Raw genomic sequence first — 18,956 nt, forward strand, 5'->3', positions numbered from 1 at the left:
TACACCTCCTCTCTTCCTATCCTCTCTATCATTTCTGTACACATTGCACTCTGCAAATTCCAATTCAGCATTCCTTATATCTGTGTGACACCACGTCTCTGCTATCCCAACAATATCCGCCTTTCATGTCTTGACCAACATTTCAAATTCATCAAATTTATTTACTGTACTTCTAGCATTAGTATACATGTACCTATCCTTATTATTAGTTCTAACACATCCCATGTACCCACTTGTTTCACGATGATTGCCATCAGTCCCTGAAACCCCCAGCACCCCTCGCTATTTATTCTAATAGAAGTTGTGCAAGAATCGCCTCTGCCTGCGGCTACTTTTAACCTTTTAGTCTGTGAATCCCCCCAAGCAGCAGTTTTCCGACCCACCTAACACTGCCTCGATAGCATCAGCAAATATTCTTGCACTCTTTCTATTTAAGTGTATCCCATCCCTGTAGAAGCAGTCTCTCCTGTTAACAAGCACAGATCACGCTGAAAAAAATTCTACCCCTTGAGCCTTTCACATTCCCTCCAGGGCCGAATTGATTGACTAGGCTGTCATTATGTATTCCCTCCTATCGTGTCTGGGCAGAATTGCAGACATTTTCAAATTTAATCCTGACTGACGACTTTTTTGCAATGTACTTTGCAATGTAATTGACCTGTACTTGTTAAGTAAATCTGCAGATCTCCTACTCTTAATGTCATTGGTGCCAACGTGTACCACAATATCACCTTTTGTGCCCTTAAAAGATGATATATGCTTTACAACCTCATCAACTTTTGCCCCTGGCAGACATACCCTGGTCCTGTTCCATCTATCCTTTTTACACAATATATTCTCTGTCTCCCTGACAATAGAGTCACCAACAATAACTAGTTCCTTTGGGACCAGCGCATTCTGCCTTGGAGATTGCCGCTGTGTTGCCTGATGCCCAGGAGTGAGCTCTGGCGTTGAGTTGGGCAGCTGAGAGCTTGACGGGCCCTTCATATTAATTTCTTCGAGGGCATCTACCCTACACCTCAAGCTCTCATAGACGCCCAGTAGAACGCTGAGTTGATGCCTAATTTCTAGACACTCTCTGCACCTGGCACACACAAAGACATCCTCCTTGGCTAGATTATGTTCTGTTCCAGAGAGTTCAGCAAACATTTCACAAGTTTCACATTTTTTTAGGCTGTGATGCGTTGGAGAATTGCCACCAACTTCCCCGAGTCACAGCACTCCTGTCACTTTGTGCCCGTTGCTTTGCTGCTCTAGTCTGAGGCATGATATTTTTAATTAATTAATTGTCAATACTGCGCTATCTAATAGAATCCTAAATGCAGTGATGCGTATTACGCTATATAATTATACGTTACAGCTGCCTAGTTACCATAATTAAAAATTTGAATTCCCTACTATTCTATACAAAAACAATGGCTGCAAGATTCGAACGAAATAACGGTTTTACGTATGTTAAATAGCAATCTACAAAAACTCTTTATCTAAATTAAAAATAACCAGCGTAACAATAACTATAAGACTACGTATAAAGTACAATATAAAATAACAATTATGTAAATGAAATGGCAAACACTTATCACTTTTTCGGAGCCTGCAACTGACAGCTTCTGAAAGAGCAAAAAGTCAGGTGATTCTTCTGGCGAGAACACAAATTGTTTGCCCCTAATGGAAAGGAATACGAATTGGGAGCTACAGAATTCGGAAACTAGGCATCTTCGCAGGGAGGAGAGGGATTTGAAAAACAGGGGTTGTAAATAAAAACTATTAAACAACCAGAGGACACAAATATGAAAACTTAGGGACCAACAGAAGATTGGATTTCGGGGGGTTTACCTACGAAGAGTCTGGTCTAGATCAGTATTTTTCAACTGGCTGTACCGTACCCTTATGGGTAAGCGAGAACAGTCTCAGTTGGGGAAAGGGTACGTTAAGACAACTGAAATTTTGTGTTTAGTTTTTCAGCGCTTTATTATTTTTACAACTTTTAAAACACTCAAATAAGGGGGGGGGAGAGTAATGGAGGAAAATTCCTACGTACTTGTGATAAGTTGTCAGCGTTCAAAATTGTATAATATAATGCTGTTACACAAGCAAAAATCTTTGAACTTTCGACTGGCAATGTGTGAAGATGCAACTCATGGGATTTGGCGATATTTTCCGTTTTGTGGCAGCAAATAGAGTAAATATATACAACTGAGCAATATGGCCACGCAGAACACCACTCATTAGCATCAACCTATTTATGTGAGGCTAATTTTTCTGCTTTGATGGAATTGAAAAAAAGAAATGAAGGAATCGTATATCTCCAGAAACTGATTTAATTGTGGCCAGCGCCAGTTTAAAACCCTAGATTTTAAAATTTTGAACTCATTCAAAAAAACTCGAACTTCGCAGTAAATTAATTTTAATTTTTTTCTTGTAATTTTATCGATCGCTGTTCACTGATATTTGTATAAAGAAAAAATGGGATTTATCCTGTTAGCATAATCTTAAGTACGATGGCAAGTTTATTGTATATAGGCAATACTTTTTTCTTCGACCAGCCAGTTATAATTAGCTTTTTTAAAGTTTTTAAACATTTTTTTTTTGAAAAAAAGGGGGATACTTTTCAAAAATAAAAGAAAGAAAAGGTATATAAAGACTGTTTTAGATGACCGAAATAATTCCCCTCATTCAAAGCTAGCCGAGGCGGCCAGTTTGGTATTTCAGGGCAGAATTGGGTGGCCGATCTTCAGTAATTAAAAATTTATTTAATTTTATTGGCAGGTGCAGAAAACGTCCAATTGGGCATACTAATACCACTGGAGGGAAATTATTGTATTCGAAATATTATAAGCAAATATTAAAGCAGTTAAAATTTTAATTACTCTTTGAAACTCTCAGTGTGTTTATTTTCCTTTCTTCCATCTTCTGTTTGCATCTCTCTTACTAATTGCAGTTAAACCTTCTTCCTCCATTATAATATTTTTTTTTTCTTTTTACACAGGGTCGAAGAGATATTTCTGTATTCTGTGCAGCGAACTGTTCCGGCATCCTTACCCAGTGATCTCCCACCTTATGTATCGCTGCGAAAAGCGAGGGACAGTCTCGAGTCTGCTAACGGGGCCTGTTGTCGTAGAACGACACGAAATAAAGAATGGAAAAAACGGAAGTCGCGTCAAAGGGTTCGATATCGCCTCTCTAACCGAAATGGATGACAGTACCGAAACAGACCCACCTCCCAGAAAGAAGGCTGGCTCTTCTTCGACGGAGAGGTCCCACGCTAAGGAGATCGCATCCTTGGCACTGCTGAATCCCCGTGAAGCAGAAGATACGAATGGGACCCGAGAAAACGAAAAGAGGAGGGCGGAGGGAGAAGAGGCTGAAAAACACGGAAAACGACACAAGAACGTGGACAGTTCGACGAATTCCTCGTCCTCTTCTCAAAACAAGAAGCAGATTGCTTTCAATCCACTCACCTCCGGCGTTTCCAGTAGTGCATTCCATCTCACCACGTCTGCTCAGAGCCAACACGGAAACGGACTATCTTCTGACACTACGGACAGCACAACCATTGACAGAAATGGAGCCAGCGCTTTCAAGAAAGTAGATAAGTTATCTTCTTCCTCAGTACCTTCTCTTCCGCATTTTAATCCCGTGTCAACCTTGTTTCCGACAACCCTTTCACCAGGAGACGTGCTCTTCCCAAATGTCACAAACGGTTTTGGTTCCTTTCCCTATCCGATACCTCCGGTGACAACGAGTCCTCCAGGCGGCGCTACTCTGTCGCCATCCTTAATATCGACGATCCCTCACCCAGTTTTGTCAGTTCAAGGCGATTTATCCAGTGCTTTTGCTACAGCCAAAACGACCAACGGAACATACCATATCAGCCCTGTGAAACTGGCTGAAGAACTCAAGCATAATCCAGCCGGAGAGAGGTTCGAGAGCAGGACCATCATGCCATCTTCTCTGAGTGACACAAGACTCAACCTACATTACAACAAACCTTTTCCCTCTCCAATGGAAAATTTCTCCAGCAAACCTTTCCCATCTCCTCTGTTGTCTTTCCTGCCTCCATCTCTGGCAGCAATCTCATTTCCAACACAGAACTGGTGCGCAAAATGCAACGCCACCTTTCGAATGACCAGTGACTTGGTGTACCACATGAGATCGCACCACAAAAAGGAAACAGACCCCGTGAAACAGAAAAGAGAAGAGAAACTAAAGTGCCACATCTGTCACGAGAGTTTCAGGGAACGTCATCACCTCACTAGGCACATGACCTCACATCAATGACGCCAGGTCTTCTCCTGATGTAGTTATAGATCATAAGATACTGTAAATATCAACATGTGTTTGTGTATTGTCAATAGTTATTCTAATATTTAGCACTAGAGAAATTTATTGCATGTTACAGTGGAAGGGCTAAAAAAAAGTCAGGAATAAAGAGCGACATATACGGGGAATACCAATAAAGAATGATGGAAATAGGGAAAATAGAAGGGCAGAAAGAAAGAAAAGGAGGGAGAGAGAGAGAAAAAAAATTAACATCAGGTGCAAACAAATTCCGTATTTTAATATTTTACTTTGTTAGTTTCCAAAACCATTTAAACCCTTGAAAATTTTTAATGAATCCTGACTGTGGAATTAATTTCATTTATTAATCTATCACTTTATAAATCTAACCATAAAATTTTTGTGAAAACTGATAGTGAAATACAAGTGTCGCCATCTACCGATAGTGTAATGTTATCCAATAATTATTGGATGATACCACATTATGTTAGTACAGCGAGATATTAATTATTTTACTTAAAATAAGTAACAAATCTTATTTACTACAAAATTATAATTATTAATTTTTCTATAGCATTTATGATTGTTTATATACATATTGCTATAGACAAAGTTCCACTATAGACAAAAGTGGAAACCCAAGAGAATTAATTAAACACTTTGTCACTCTGAGAAAAAGGATTTTATTCTTATAGTGACATTATTGTTAATTACGTATACCCGGACATATTTAATCTCTGACGTCATTGTATTCTTATGCATGGAGACCGCTGCTGCCATCTACTGGCAACAATAGATTTCATAAAGCAACTCGATGTAATTTTAATGAAAGAAATGGGCTATTCTGTATAGTAAAGCAATTTGAATTGCACATTTTCAGCACTAGTGACATCTAGTTACAAAAAACGTAATTAAAAGTAAATAATAAAAAAACTATTTCGACATTTTTTTTTCTCTTACTTAAGGTGCACAGAAAATAAAAGCAATGACAATTTATTAGAAAAAGAAAAATATGAATACAGCGAGAAGAACTGAAGCTGTATAATTTTAAAAATCAAACGAAATTAAAACTAAATTTCATAAATTTAATTCACCCACCCATAAAACTGAAATGATATCATGTGGGAATCTTGATTTAAAATTCGATCCACAAATATTACTGAAGTCTAAAGCCCTTGAGTCTGGTGATAATCAAAACATGCCACTTCCCATTGTCTATCTATTTTCCTTTTGGGCACTGTTCCTACTTTTTTTTTGCTCCGGTATTTTTAACTATTTTTATTTGAATAAGACGTGTGGGATTCGACGCCCAACTGTCCATGATAACTTTCAACTCCATTGGTTGTCCTAGTGTTTCAATTTGGGATTTCTGCCCATGTAGCAAGAGAGAAAACTTCGCTTCAATTAAATAATTACTCAACTGGATACATGCATGGTTGTCTAATTTCCCCAAAAAGTGTACGATTCGGGAAACTCCCATAGGATTTTGGGAAAGTCCTCTACAGCGAATTTAACACTCTTTAAACTCTCATAACAAATCATGTGCTTGGGAGTGCATCCAATTATTGGCGATCCATGTTGTTACAAATCATCTTTTTCCCACTGCGCCGGTTTTCTGTAATTGAGTACCATCAAGTAATTTTTTTTCTCTCTCTCTCGCTCAGAACAGACATTGGCTTAGAGAAGCGGTTGCTTCACTTGTATAAGATAAATATGAGATTAATAATAATAATACGCGATTAATTTTGCCTGCCTGAATGTACAAGCAAACTTCTGGAACAGTTGAAATGTGGAATTGGCAGCTAAAGTATAATTCGCATGTAATGCAGATTATCCGATCATCTTAAGCGTTTTAAAAATAAGTCTTTCGGCAGTCTCCATGGCACGTGATCCATTTCATCGTTATTCCATATTGTATATTTGTATTCTGTTGTACTTTATGCTGTACATAATATGGGTGGTATATAAATGTTGTACATATCCGTCTGTTTTACACGTCACTTCCGGTGTGTTCGAAAGTAAATAAAGGCAAGTATCAAGAAATGAGTTCGTTGTCTTATTTAAACACATACAGACGTGAAAAGAATAAATAAAATGAACAGTTAGAAATTAGAGATAATTTAAATTTAACTCCGTATTTTTTCCAATTTTCAGAATACAGATGGAGGGATGATTGCCCCGATCTCCTGCCCTCTTGAATCCGCCGTTATTATAAAACTATCACTAGTAGACTGACACTGACGGATTCCATACTGATCTTTAAACAGATGGAAGGTTTCAAGATAGTGTGAGAGTTTTGTGGATTTTATTATTTTTTAAGGGCTGAGTAGGCGCATTGAGATTGGGAGGATAACTGAAAAGCAAGGATTTGTTATACCTTTCAGGGTTTTTGCCGATAGCACAATGGTTATAATCACCATCTTCCCCTCACAGCGTGGAAATGGCCTGGGTCTGAATCCTGTCAATTACGTGAGGAACTTTCATGGCTTCTCACTGTGTTGTTTTTCACTCTGACTAATTCAGTCTCTATCAGGACAGAAAAGTTTCTTTCCCTCCCGGAAACTGTGTCCAGCAAAAATAGGCAAACCAACCATAGAACACAATACACACAGATTAACGAGGTAATTCAGGGGTGGATCTAATATGACAGTTTTTATCCTTTTCAGGCATTAGTTGGATATAAATAAATTTTTGCGCTGAAAGGAAAACATCTAGTTTCTTTTTCTCATACAACATAACTGTCCTCATAACATGTAAATCGGCCCATGAAATAACTCCTGCACTGTCTTAAAAAAAAAAAAAAAAGGAGAGGAGACGGCAATTTCTTCGAAATTTATCTTCTTTACTTCTACTCTCTGTATCAGCAAGTTTCTGATCTCCCAAACCTCAACACAAGCGTACCACCAGCTTTAAAAATTTTCCATATAAGAAGTATGATATGGTGAAAAAACGAATGCAAGTAACACGTGTTACTTGGGTTAATTTTTCCATTTATGATTTAACCTTAAATTCACTAATATAAAAAATTGTTATTTTAAATCTTTTCTCTCTACTTCAATAACTGGAACAACTTACCTCCACCTTAAAATTATAATCCATAGAGGTGAATGTAATGTGCGTAGAAGTTTCTTCATTTTTCAACCATTAAGATTCCGTGGTACTCTTTATTGAATCACTATAAAAAAGAAATGCACGATGCGTGTTATAAAACGAATGTAGCCAGTTCACTCTACTAAATATGTATAAGAAACACCACACACTCTCCACTAAATTTAACAATTACAGAATGACACTGAGTGGCCATTTTATTAGGTACACCTACCTCATACCAAGTGCTCAGTTGTTCTGAGATCTCGCGATTGGAAAGACCACAGCAGTAGGCTGAATTCACTCTCAAGTTCCTGGAACCAGTTCTATATAATTATAGTCATGTGGTATGATGCATTATCCTGTTGTAAGAACTCACTTGCACACGAATAAAATGCAACATGAAGGGAGTACCTGTCGGAAACAGTTTCTAGATAACCTATGGCATCCAAACTTTGATCTCTGGTATCAGGTGGCCCAGTGCACCACGAAAACATTCCCCACATTATTTTACTACTACCATCAGAATGCATTGCTCGTGATAAGGGTGTAAAAATGTAGGGAATATCCATGGACCCACCTTGCAAAGTGGGTCCATGAATTCACGCTACTTTCTCATATTGTAGTCCTCCCATCACTGCAAAACAGCAGAAACTGGGATTTGTAAGACCAGATAAAGTGCTTCTAATCTTCCGCTGCTCAGTGTTCTGAGCCCACTATTTTTTGTTGACAGGATTGGAACCCAGTTCAGCAGTCTGCTCCGATACCCAATCCGTGACAAGATACGGCCAGTTGTGTGTTCTGAAATACTTCCGGTTTTTAGTTGACTGGTTGTAGTATTCCTATTATCCTGCACAAGCCTCGTCTGCCTCCATTGTCCTCTCGCATCAACGAGCTGTTTCCGAACAAATAAAATTTGTTCGGAAACAGCTCGAATGAATGCTATTTCATTCGAACCTCATCGATAATTGAGCCTATAACACGCTTGATGAATACCAAAAGGTTTGTTGGCAGTCCGACGGGAGTTGTAGAGATTGGACATCCTGGATGCACCTGAGGTATAGTTGTCCTTGAAACTTAGGCAGAGTTGCAGTTTCAGAGATATTCATGCAGACTGGTCTCTTGCCGATTTCCACACAATCTTCGAAGTCACATAAATCTTCTTTCGTCTTGCTCATTGTCGCAGTGAACTGCACATATACGGCATCCCTACGTACCTGTTCCCTATTTTATATCGTTTGGTACTAACACATGATGTTGATACGAAAGGAACGTTCCAGGTCATGTAAAGGGTAAGTGTAAACTGACCTCTCCGTTAAAAAGTTTGCATTTTTAGTGTAACTTTGTCATGTACTGAATTCTCTCAAGAAATTTTGGCACACTCCAAATTACCTTTGCAAAATTGTCACATGAACGAGTTGTTTATTCTTCGAATTATTATTAGTACTGGCAAATGACGCATGAAAGCAAGCATTTATATCACAACCCCCTCCCAAAACCATCCATTCATACCCTCCAAGAATTTGTCTAGTTCTACCCTGAATTTATTCAAGCCATCCACTTCCACCACAACAGATGGAAACCTGTTCCAACATTGAACTACCCGCTGGCTGAAGGCAAACTTCCGCACATCTATCCTGCACCCATCCTTCCTCAGTTTGAATGTATGTCCCTTCACGTGTGTAGTTTCAGCAAGAGAAAGAATGCCTTTCAAATTCAGCTTGCTCAAACACCTCACCCTGTGGGTGGGGGTAATCTCCTTACACTAATTTGCAGAACTCAAGCCTTTCTAGGTAAGCGAACCCCTGTTGTTCCCTTCACCAATCTAGTTGCCCTTCTCTGCACCCATTCCAGCAGATCTACAGTAAATCATTTCTAACGCCTCCAGACCCGTATACTCAAGATGCGGCCTAACCATGTCCTTGTACAAAGGGATTGGCATGTACCCCAATCGGTCCAATAAAGTTAGACTTGTAAGTGTGCGCAGTCACACGTACTAGCCTAAATTGAGGAAAACAAGATTCTTCAATTGTCCCGGCCATCTAAAAATCGTGACCTAAATCTCACAGAACAGTTAAAGCATAAAATTAGTGTAAAATATAAGAAAAAAAAATCACAAAACCAGAATGAACGAGGATCATGAGTGGGAGAAATTGCTTGTTCCCTACCTCCCCCTAAATTGACAGAGTCAGATGGACCAGCATGGCCCCCTGGTGTGGGACACAGACACTGGTCAGCAGAACTTAACCCTCACTAGCGTGGGAATGAGCAGCAAACAGACGTTCTATACATAGGAATACCTTTCCCTATGAACCTTCATTCCTAAGTTGGATGTTCTCTCATTCCCACAACCGGGGTAGCCTCCCCCCCCCCCTTCGCCTGGTGGGGTAAATCCACTGCTACCTAGCAACTCCCAATTCCTTCCCCCCAAGGGAAGATGGGCATCCTATTATGTCCCCCTTTCAACCAGGTGGGCGCCTTCACTACAGCCCCCTCTTTATTCTTAGCCCCCCAACTTCCTATCTTCCATTTTTTTTTTTCCCACTGGGCTCTCCCTACTGCCCAGCCTGCCTCCTCGTGGCGATGGACGGTAAACTAGAAGTTTTCGTGTGAAAACACACGGCCCTAGGCTAAAAGGTCGGATGAACAACACAAACCCACACTAATATTGAATAAACGATCACTAACCTACATAAATGTCCTTTACAGAGCTTTGTATTTATCACATTGCCAAAGCTGAGTTGGGGGATCCCCTTCCCCGGTCGGTTTGGTGTTTAATGGCGCATTGGCAACTGAGGCCATAATGCGCCAAGTCAAAATTAAAGCCGATACAAAACATTTTGGTAGCCTATAAACTGGCTACCACGTCAAGAAGGTAAACACCATATACTAGGGTATAAAGGTAAAGAAAAAATATAAACTAAAATCTTTGTATTGATTGAGTGTGAAAAGTTAAAAACGTCAGACATGTTGTCTCTGTCATCTAAAATCTGACTGAGTGCAGATGGTTCAGCCCAGATTATTAAAATCCTTAAAAAAATATACGTCGTGGTTCTATAAAAACAGGACACACTATAGAAACGTAACAAATCGTTAAAATAGTGTTACACATCTCGCAAATAGGTGGGTCATCCGCCTCAGCAAAAAGGAATGAGTTAGATGACTTTTACATATGGAGTCGAGCAAGAACAACTTACTCTCGTCAGACCTGCGTAGACTGGACTGCCATTGCGTGATTACAGACTTAATGTGATATAGTTTATTTGTGGCCTGTCCATGCCAGGAATCTTGCCTTGGAGAATATAATTTAGAGAGCATTATTTGCCTGTAGTCTGTATAGGGGTTGACACGCAATGATTAGTCAGGGAAACGCTGACTTTGCAGCGGTATCAGCTAATTAATTTCCCCGGATACTAATGTGGCTTGGGATCCAGCAGAAGCGAAAGTCAAATTCTGATTCAACGAGAGAAAAAAGCATTTGCTGGATCCGGGACAGGACCTGGTGAGGGTTATACCTCATTGATAATTGAGCCTATAACACGCTTGATGAATACCAAAAGGTTTGTTGGCAGTCCGACAGGAGTTGTAGAGATTTTCCAAACGTGGCTGAAAAACGGATGCCCACATGGGATTCTCGCGCAGGGATTTCAATTTGAAGACACTGTAAAGACTACTTTACGCTTACGTCGAAGAGATAGAGATGGTTCATTTGCTTCAACGTAAAGGCTTTGGACAGGAGATGTGCGAAAGCTCCAGTGGCTGTCCGAATGGGCTGTTGGTGGACTGGACCTAACCACCGAAGTAGGCTTTAGTGAACTCAATAAATAGCGAGCAATGGGAGTGAACGAGTCCCTTGGGGGGGGGGGGTACTCTTATCAGAAACTTTCTGGGCGTATGAGGGCATGGCGCTATTTGTAGGTCGGATGCATTTTCTGGCCTCATGGTAGGAGATGTTCAGCTCAGTTTTTAATTTTTGAATCTCTTTTTGTTCTTCCACTGCTGGCATGCTCAAGAGTATGCAGGATGCTCTCCTTGCCAGTTAGTACGATTTGGCTTAGGAGCTAGACATTTCTTGCTCTCGTGATCTTTGCACCACATCGAGCACAGGCAGGGTTACCATGACCAGCCATACTTTTGACATCTAAAACGCCTCAGTGGGTTTGGTACGTACATCCTCACTGGGCAGTTTAGATAGCCTACCTTGATGGCACTTGGAGGCCGTGGGGCGTTGAATGTAAGGATGAGAACTCAGGTAGGGACGAGATTCCCATCCTTTTGCATGGATATTCGCTTGACAGCTGTCACTCCTTGTTCTTTTAATTCAGAGGAGATCTCTTCTTCAGAAACGTGAAGAAGATCCCACTCTAATATGACACCACGTCTATAGGGGGGGAACACCCTAGGGTGTTCCCCCCCTATAGACGTGGCTTGAAAATTTTTTCAGCATGCATTGTATTTGATGCTTCGACTAAAATATCTCCAGAACGCAGCAGTATTTAGGTGATCCTGCCATCCCTTCTAATCCTTTCTGGATAAAGAAGGGCGACATTTTCCCAATTGACTGCTCTCTGGTGGAATGAATAACGAGGAAAATAGGTGTCACAGATGGTGTTTTTTCCTCAGTTCTGGCTCTTTTAACAGAATTTGTCATTATCATCTGATCGATTAGGTAAGGGCCTTGCTTGGGCCCAAGAAAAAATATAGGGATTTAAATTACTCATGAGAGTAAGATAAAAATTTCTGATGCCCTAAGTACCTCACCAACCATGGAGCCCTACGAAGGGACACTCACACGTGAACTAGCAGGTACTGCGTATACGAATGGAACGCCCAGTTCGTTTAAAGGACCATACTCACGTTTCCAATAAGCCTTGATGCCGTCCCAGGACCAAATGGAGGGAGACTTATTGGAACTCAGTTGACACTAGCAGTAAGAACCACCCGTCTTGTCTAAGCAGGGGCCGAAGTGGTGTATTAAGGCTGTGCCCCCTCAACTACCAGGATCACTCTTTCCGAGTTTCCACGGGTCGCGGTGCACATGCCGGATTCCAATGAAACCAAGCCAAGGTATGGGCGTTAGGGTCCCAGTGATGCTAATCTGGAAGGCCAGCAGCATCACTGGGAGGTCCCCTCACCACGTACAGTTGATCACGTCGAGAGGAATCCCCCTCGGAGCCGCCGCACTATACTAGAACAGTTTCGTGATGAGTTATAATGTGGACCGAGTCCAATACGGCCCACTTCTTCGGGCGCCTCCGTAGCCAGGTGGGAAGGAGCAGCAGTGCGTAGCACACGCTTCTTGAATAGACCGGGGTTCGAGCCCGTCACCACCAAATACGGAGGATGCGGAAAGGTCAGGGTATGACCACCGCATATCCCGGAGCAATATGGCCTTAGTTGCTAATGCTCCTAAAAACCAAATAAACAAGCCAACTTCAATGGCACTAAATTCCAGGTGGATGCTATTGTGAACTGATGGAAAATCTTCCATAAAGTCAATGGTAGATTCGATCCATGAAAAACTGCATATCAGAGAGAGAGAGAGCAACTTCAACGTTACAACTTAGTCTTCACCAAATTAATGATCTGGAGGAATGTTTTGAAACATTGCACCTAAAAGCTGAAAGTTAAACCTTACACCCGAAGAATTATACTCGTACATTTTCTTGTGGAATGTATTTAAAAAAAAAAAAAACAATTATCTGTACAAGTTACTGGAATTTCAGCATTCAACTGAACTAAAGCAATGATGTCCTTCTTATGGAATACAGTACTTTATTATATTCATTCACATGCAAAAAAATAATTAAAAACACTCAGATTATGGCGAAATGCTACAGTTTTGAAAAGATTTTAAGGTATCGTCAAAGCTGAGAAAAGCTTTAACGATAAAATAAATGTAGAAATAAAATAAATTTAGAACAAAAAAAAATGTAGTATTACGTCACAATCATCTTGCTTAGTGTGACCGCAACAATACAAATATTTGACCACAACGTTTGCATTTCCGTTACACTCCATTGTTAGATGCCGCTAGAGATGTTTTCACATCAAAAATAAATAAAAGTAAGCATACGTACCTTACCAAAGCAATTAACTGTAAAATATGGTCCAGTTTTTAAAACGTCAGCATATATATATATATATATGCGCGTATTGCCTTCACTACACCTGCAGTCCCCCCAGCTAGCATGTAACAACTCAACTCTCAGGACGGATTTTAATGAAATTTTTAGAAAGATTTGTTGAGCATTCCAAATATCATTAAAATCGGACTAAAGAAATGCTATTTAAGGAAATTTTATATTTCGCTCTGTAAGAATGATTTGTGAAAGAAATTCCAGTGTTTCTTTAAAATCACATCAATTATTATTTATTATTTTTTTTTTGGAATATATATCAACATGGGCTCTCCATATACTGTAGCTGAAGCACTGGATATTATTATGCTTGCGCAGAAACGAAATTTTCTCTGTTCAAGCGCATAATTAGTACTTTTTGCTGTAAATCGTGAATTATTAACGTTTGCTAATGCAAACGCCTGAAATGAAATGTTCTGCGCACATTAACTACTTTTTTTTTTTTTTTTGGAATGAACTTCTATTTTTCAACAAGTGCAAACTCAGCAATTTATTTTTGCTGAACAGCATAATTAAATCGCATTTTAATCGCAGCTGGAATTAGTGCATTCTTTTAAGGAGCATAACGTGCCTGTTAAATAGACTGCCCGTAACCCACCATTATAAGGTGGGTGGCGCGGCTACCCCACTAACCCCCTTCCCTCAAGAGGAAAGTCCGCAGCGAAAACGCTGCGGAGTTTAGTCTTCTCGCGTCCCTAGCCCTATCAAATTTTCGTGTACCCCTTCGTGTCGCGAAGGGCGGTTTGTCTGTGGTGAGGGGAAAACCGGAGTCAATCCCGGTGAAAAACCTCACGACCACGGTTTGAGACCGCCAAACTCAATGCTGAATGCCCCTGGGAAAATCCCCATGAGGGTAGCAGCTGGAATCGAACCTCGATCAGCTAGTCAGCAAGCCGGCAACGTTGCCACAAGACCACCGTGGCCCCGTATACTCTCGATTTAATTTCAGTATTTGACATTACATTTCTCAGCAGTCACGTGGGTAGTGTGACGTCATTGTTAAACTTCCGTTACATTCCATCGTTAGGAATTGTCTACGTCAATTCCTTGTATGGCATTTTGTTGTATGTAAGTTCGGTTTATGCAACAATCTGGCATGACAGTTCGATGTACTACACAATTTGGGGAATGATATTTTGCTACAGGACAATTGATGGCTACACCAATTTGGTGTATCACAGAGAAATCAAATATTAATAAATTCAGGGACGTAAAAGGAAGCAAAAAAAGTTTTGGCTACTTAGAAGGGAGCAATGAAGAAATTTAGAAAAAAAAGAAAATAATACATTTTTATCCATTTAATTTGTACAAAAGGATTCACCACGATCCTTCTCATAGGCAGGTTGGAAAGTGAGTACTTGTCTATTTCAGCCTGAGCCCGTTCATACTGTAACACCTTTAATGCTAACTGTCTTTTGGTGTACTATCTCTTAGGAGGGCCGAGAACCATCATGGGGCCCTCGTGAAAACGCCTCACTGGGCCAGAGCGCTCTCCCATCGGGGGGACACGGATTCTGACCCCCCACAATCTCCAGGGAAGCTTACCCGCCTACCCCTAATACATCCACGATACTAGCCTGCTACTAACTTCTTTCAATAAAAAATATTGCGCCGGTTGCAAACCGAACGTCAGAAGATGCGCATTACCCACCCACCTACTATCCATTAATGATCTCAACTTTTCCTCTTTGGAACCACTCTAGAAAGAAGGGGCGAATCAGATTGGTCCGCTTCATATCGATGGTTCGATTCTTGATGATCCTACTGACGTAGTTGACAAACTGAATGAGTATTTTGCATCTACACTGACACATGAGGGGAAATTTGTGGGGAAGTGGAGGCCAGAAGCTTATCAAACCCTAGCAGGGAGTTAAATTATTTTGTAATTACTAAGAGCAAAGTGGAGGAGAAATTGTTGAAGTTGAACATAAGAAAGGCACCTGGGGTTGATGGGATCTATCCAGTTATAATAAAGGAGGCAGCAAAGGAAGTAATCAAACCCTTAGCCATAATTGCGAGAGCATCCTTAGACTCAGAGGAAGATCCCATGGACTGGAAATCTGAAAATGTATCCACAATTCACAAAGGGGGGAACAAATGGTGCACAGGTAATTACAGACCAGTTAGTTTAACTTCTGTTCCAGGGAAAATTATGGAATCGCTGGTTAAGGACGCGATGCAAAATCATCTAGATAAGATTGCAGTTATATTTCAGACAAAGCATGGGTCTGTTAAGGGGGAAGTCTTGCCTGATCAATTTAATTGGATGCTATGATGTGGTCACAAAGGAACTGGATGCAAAGAATAATTTTGATATTATATACTTTTAGGAAAGCTTTTGATACTGCTGCACATGGAAGACCACTGTACAAATTGGAGCAGTATGGCATTAAGGGCAAGTTGCTACAATGGATAAGGGGATGATTGAGTGGGAGAAGACACAGCGTGGTAGTCAACGGACGCTGCTCTTCATGGACTAATGATATTAGTGGAGTCCCCCAGGGTTTGGTGTTAGCCACACTGTTGTTTTGTATATTTATCAATGATATTGATGATGGTATATCAGGCTTAATGTCCAAGTTTGCAGACGATACAAGGTTGGCAGTATAGTATCTATAAAATTGAGCAGTTGGGCTGAAAGGTGGCAACTGAAGTTTAACATTGACAAATGTAAAATACTGCATATGGGTAGCAGTAACCCCAGAGTAACGTACCAACGTAACCTGCGTTTCCCCGTAACCTGGTTTCAACGTAACCTGCGTTGGTACTACACTCAAGGTAGTGGAAAATGAGAAAGACCTGGAGTTATTGTGCAGTCAGATATGAAGTTCTCTGAGCAGTACACACAATCTCTGGAAGAGTAACTCATGGTGCCTTGTCAATGATATACAGGAATTTTGGTAGCAGGGATAAGGTTTTTTTTTTTTTTTTTTTTTTTTTTTTTTTTTTTTTAGGAGCATTAGCAACTAAGGCCATATTGCTCCGGGAATATGCGGTGGTCATTCCCTGACCTTTACGCATTTTCCGTATTTGGTGGTGACGGGCTCGAACCCCGGTCTAATCAAGAAGCGTGTGCTACGCACTGTTGCTCCTTCCCACCTGGCTACGGAGGCGCCGCAGGGATAAGGAGGTGATTGTCTCCTTGTATAAGGCAATGGTCAGGCCACACCTTGAGTACTGCATACAGGTCTGGAGGCCTCATTTTATGAAAGATGTAGCGCTGCTGAAACGGGTACAGAGATTGGTGAAGGGAACAAAGGGTTGCCCTTATGAAGAAAGGCTTAAGTTTTGCAAATTTTGCAGCGGCTGGAGACTAAGCACCTGCGAGGTGATCGAATCGAGGTGTATAAGGCCTTGGAGGGGGCTTAGAGGGGAACAGGTAGTCTGTGTGTTATCAGATACTGACTAAAACACTGATGGATCCAACATCCTTCTATTTCAGAAAATTTATGAGAAGCCCGGTTATCCTGCCTTCCTAAAATCCACTCATGCACACCTTCTCCATGGTAAGCCCTGTGACTTAGGTGGCAAAGAACGTGTAGAGTAGTTCTCTTCAAGACACCTGTTCAGCGTGAAGAGGAAAAGACTAAACACTCCAGAAAATGACAGCACGACGAAACAAATGGCCCTCAGTTCCCAGCGGCTTCCACGCCCCTCTTACGGTTGCGAGAGGATCAGAGCGGAAGCAGATGGTGCTAAGAATCTCTGGGTACGACCATGTTGCTATGCTCGGAAACTGAACTTGGCCTGTTACAACAAGATATTACAACCTTCCTACCAGCAATAACCTACGCCTCTCCAGCCTGGTTTCAAAAAGGCGTAACCGCCGTAAATCGACGGACACTGGACGCCACTCAACGGACAGTACCGCTAACAATCACCCGTGCCTGCTGTACCACCAGCACTCCCGCCCTACAGGTATTAACGGGGCCCTTCCTCTGGACTTAGAGGCTATTCGCTGCGGCATCACTCACAGCATTGCAAAAGGACAACCCTGCACCTTCCTTGGTTTTACAGTAAACACAGCTGCGAATCAGAAAGAAGAAAAAATAAGACTACAAAGGCACTTACAGCAGGTATGGCAGGATCGATGGACTGCCACAACCAAAGGCGAAATTACAAAGAAATTTCTGCCCACCATAGACAGGGTGTACCCCAAGCCCCCACCCTGGTTTCAACCCGGTCTCTTCACAACCTATTTGCTGACAGGCCACGGAGCGTTCAACGCGAAATTAGCATCTTTCAGATTCCTAGAGGACCCACGTTGCTCTTGTGGGGAGCCAGAAACCTGGACACACATAATGTATGAATGTACCAACTATGAAGACCTACGCTGCAGACTTATGACAGCAACCACGTACTTCCCAAGACATCTCGAGTCGCACCTACTAGATTCATGCGAAGAGTACAAGGCACTAGCCAAATTCGCGCAGGAGTTGTTCACCCGGCGAAAAACACGAATTGCTGTTCACAGGGAACCACAATAATAAGGAGAAACTCGTGCAAGAGCTGCTTACCCCTCCAGCGCAAAACACAACTTATGAATATAAGAAACTTCAATAAGGAGGGATCTAGCGGACTCTTAGCACAACGACCTATCTGATAGAGACGCGGAAATATGAATGACGAGTGTGAGGATACCCGCTCATGCATCGCCTGCACAAAAATGGATATACATTACTATTACTAGACAGGTCGGGACTGTCCCAGGAATGACGAACTTTCACGGCTTGGACACTTCAACTACTGGGACTACACGCAGCTTTGCTGCCGACGCCACAAGGCGATCCTACACCTGTGCTCACTTGCACAGGGCTTTTACTCCAATTCCTGGGCGTGGGAGAGAGGGGACGGCTCTGCTGTTTTCTTTCCCCCTCTCCCACCCCTCTTTTCCTCCTGGTGGGGCATGGGCATGCCTCACTGACCTTCTCTGGGGCCGTCTTCCCTATTGACCCCATATTTCTGACTTTTCCCCCCAGCCTTCAGTCTCCTCCCCACTCTGACTAAGTATCATAGCGTATGCCCCACACTACCAAAATTTTAATTGTTCAAATCAAGTCACGCATGCCTTTTTGGCCTCTAATAATCTCTTGGCGTCTTACCCTGAAAATCGCCGCGTGTTGCATTACATTTTTTTTTTTTTTTACATAGGCCCTAGCCACTGAAATCTCAGGAAACTAGGTGGCAGGGCCTGCCAGAGTAAAGCTCCATACTACTGTGTACCTGGTCTGCCTCCACGGGGGCCACGTGTGGGCAACGTTGGGCCTCAGTAGGGGTCCAGCGGCTAAATGGTCAGATGAACAACGATACATAACATTACACTTATACAAAATCCATACACTTTTAAATCTCTGGCCTTCCCAGTGAACTGGTACACCTACAATGAAAGCAACGCGGAGATGGGGGGAACCCCTGGTGCTGTTAGACATCAATACACTTTACAACAAG

General features: G+C 41.6%; 1 protein-coding gene across 1 annotated transcript in view; it reads left to right on the top strand.

Annotated features, from left to right (window-relative positions):
• LOC150089697 (zinc finger protein 488-like) overlaps positions 1-4,523 on the top strand; it is a 64,872-nt gene extending 60,349 nt beyond the window's left edge. Inside the window, exon 4 of the mRNA XM_090368741.1 lies at positions 2,990-4,523. Coding sequence (XP_090224867.1) covers positions 2,990-4,281 — 1,292 coding nt within the window. The 3' untranslated portion in view covers positions 4,282-4,523. The remainder of the gene's footprint in view (positions 1-2,989) is intronic.
• The last annotated feature ends 14,433 nt before the right edge of the window (positions 4,524-18,956 follow it).

Source organism: Mastigoproctus giganteus, chromosome 2 (genome assembly GCF_048544385.1).
Source record: "Mastigoproctus giganteus isolate SK-2022 chromosome 2, ASM4854438v1, whole genome shotgun sequence".
NCBI classification, from domain to species: Eukaryota; Metazoa; Arthropoda; class Arachnida; order Uropygi; family Thelyphonidae; genus Mastigoproctus; species Mastigoproctus giganteus.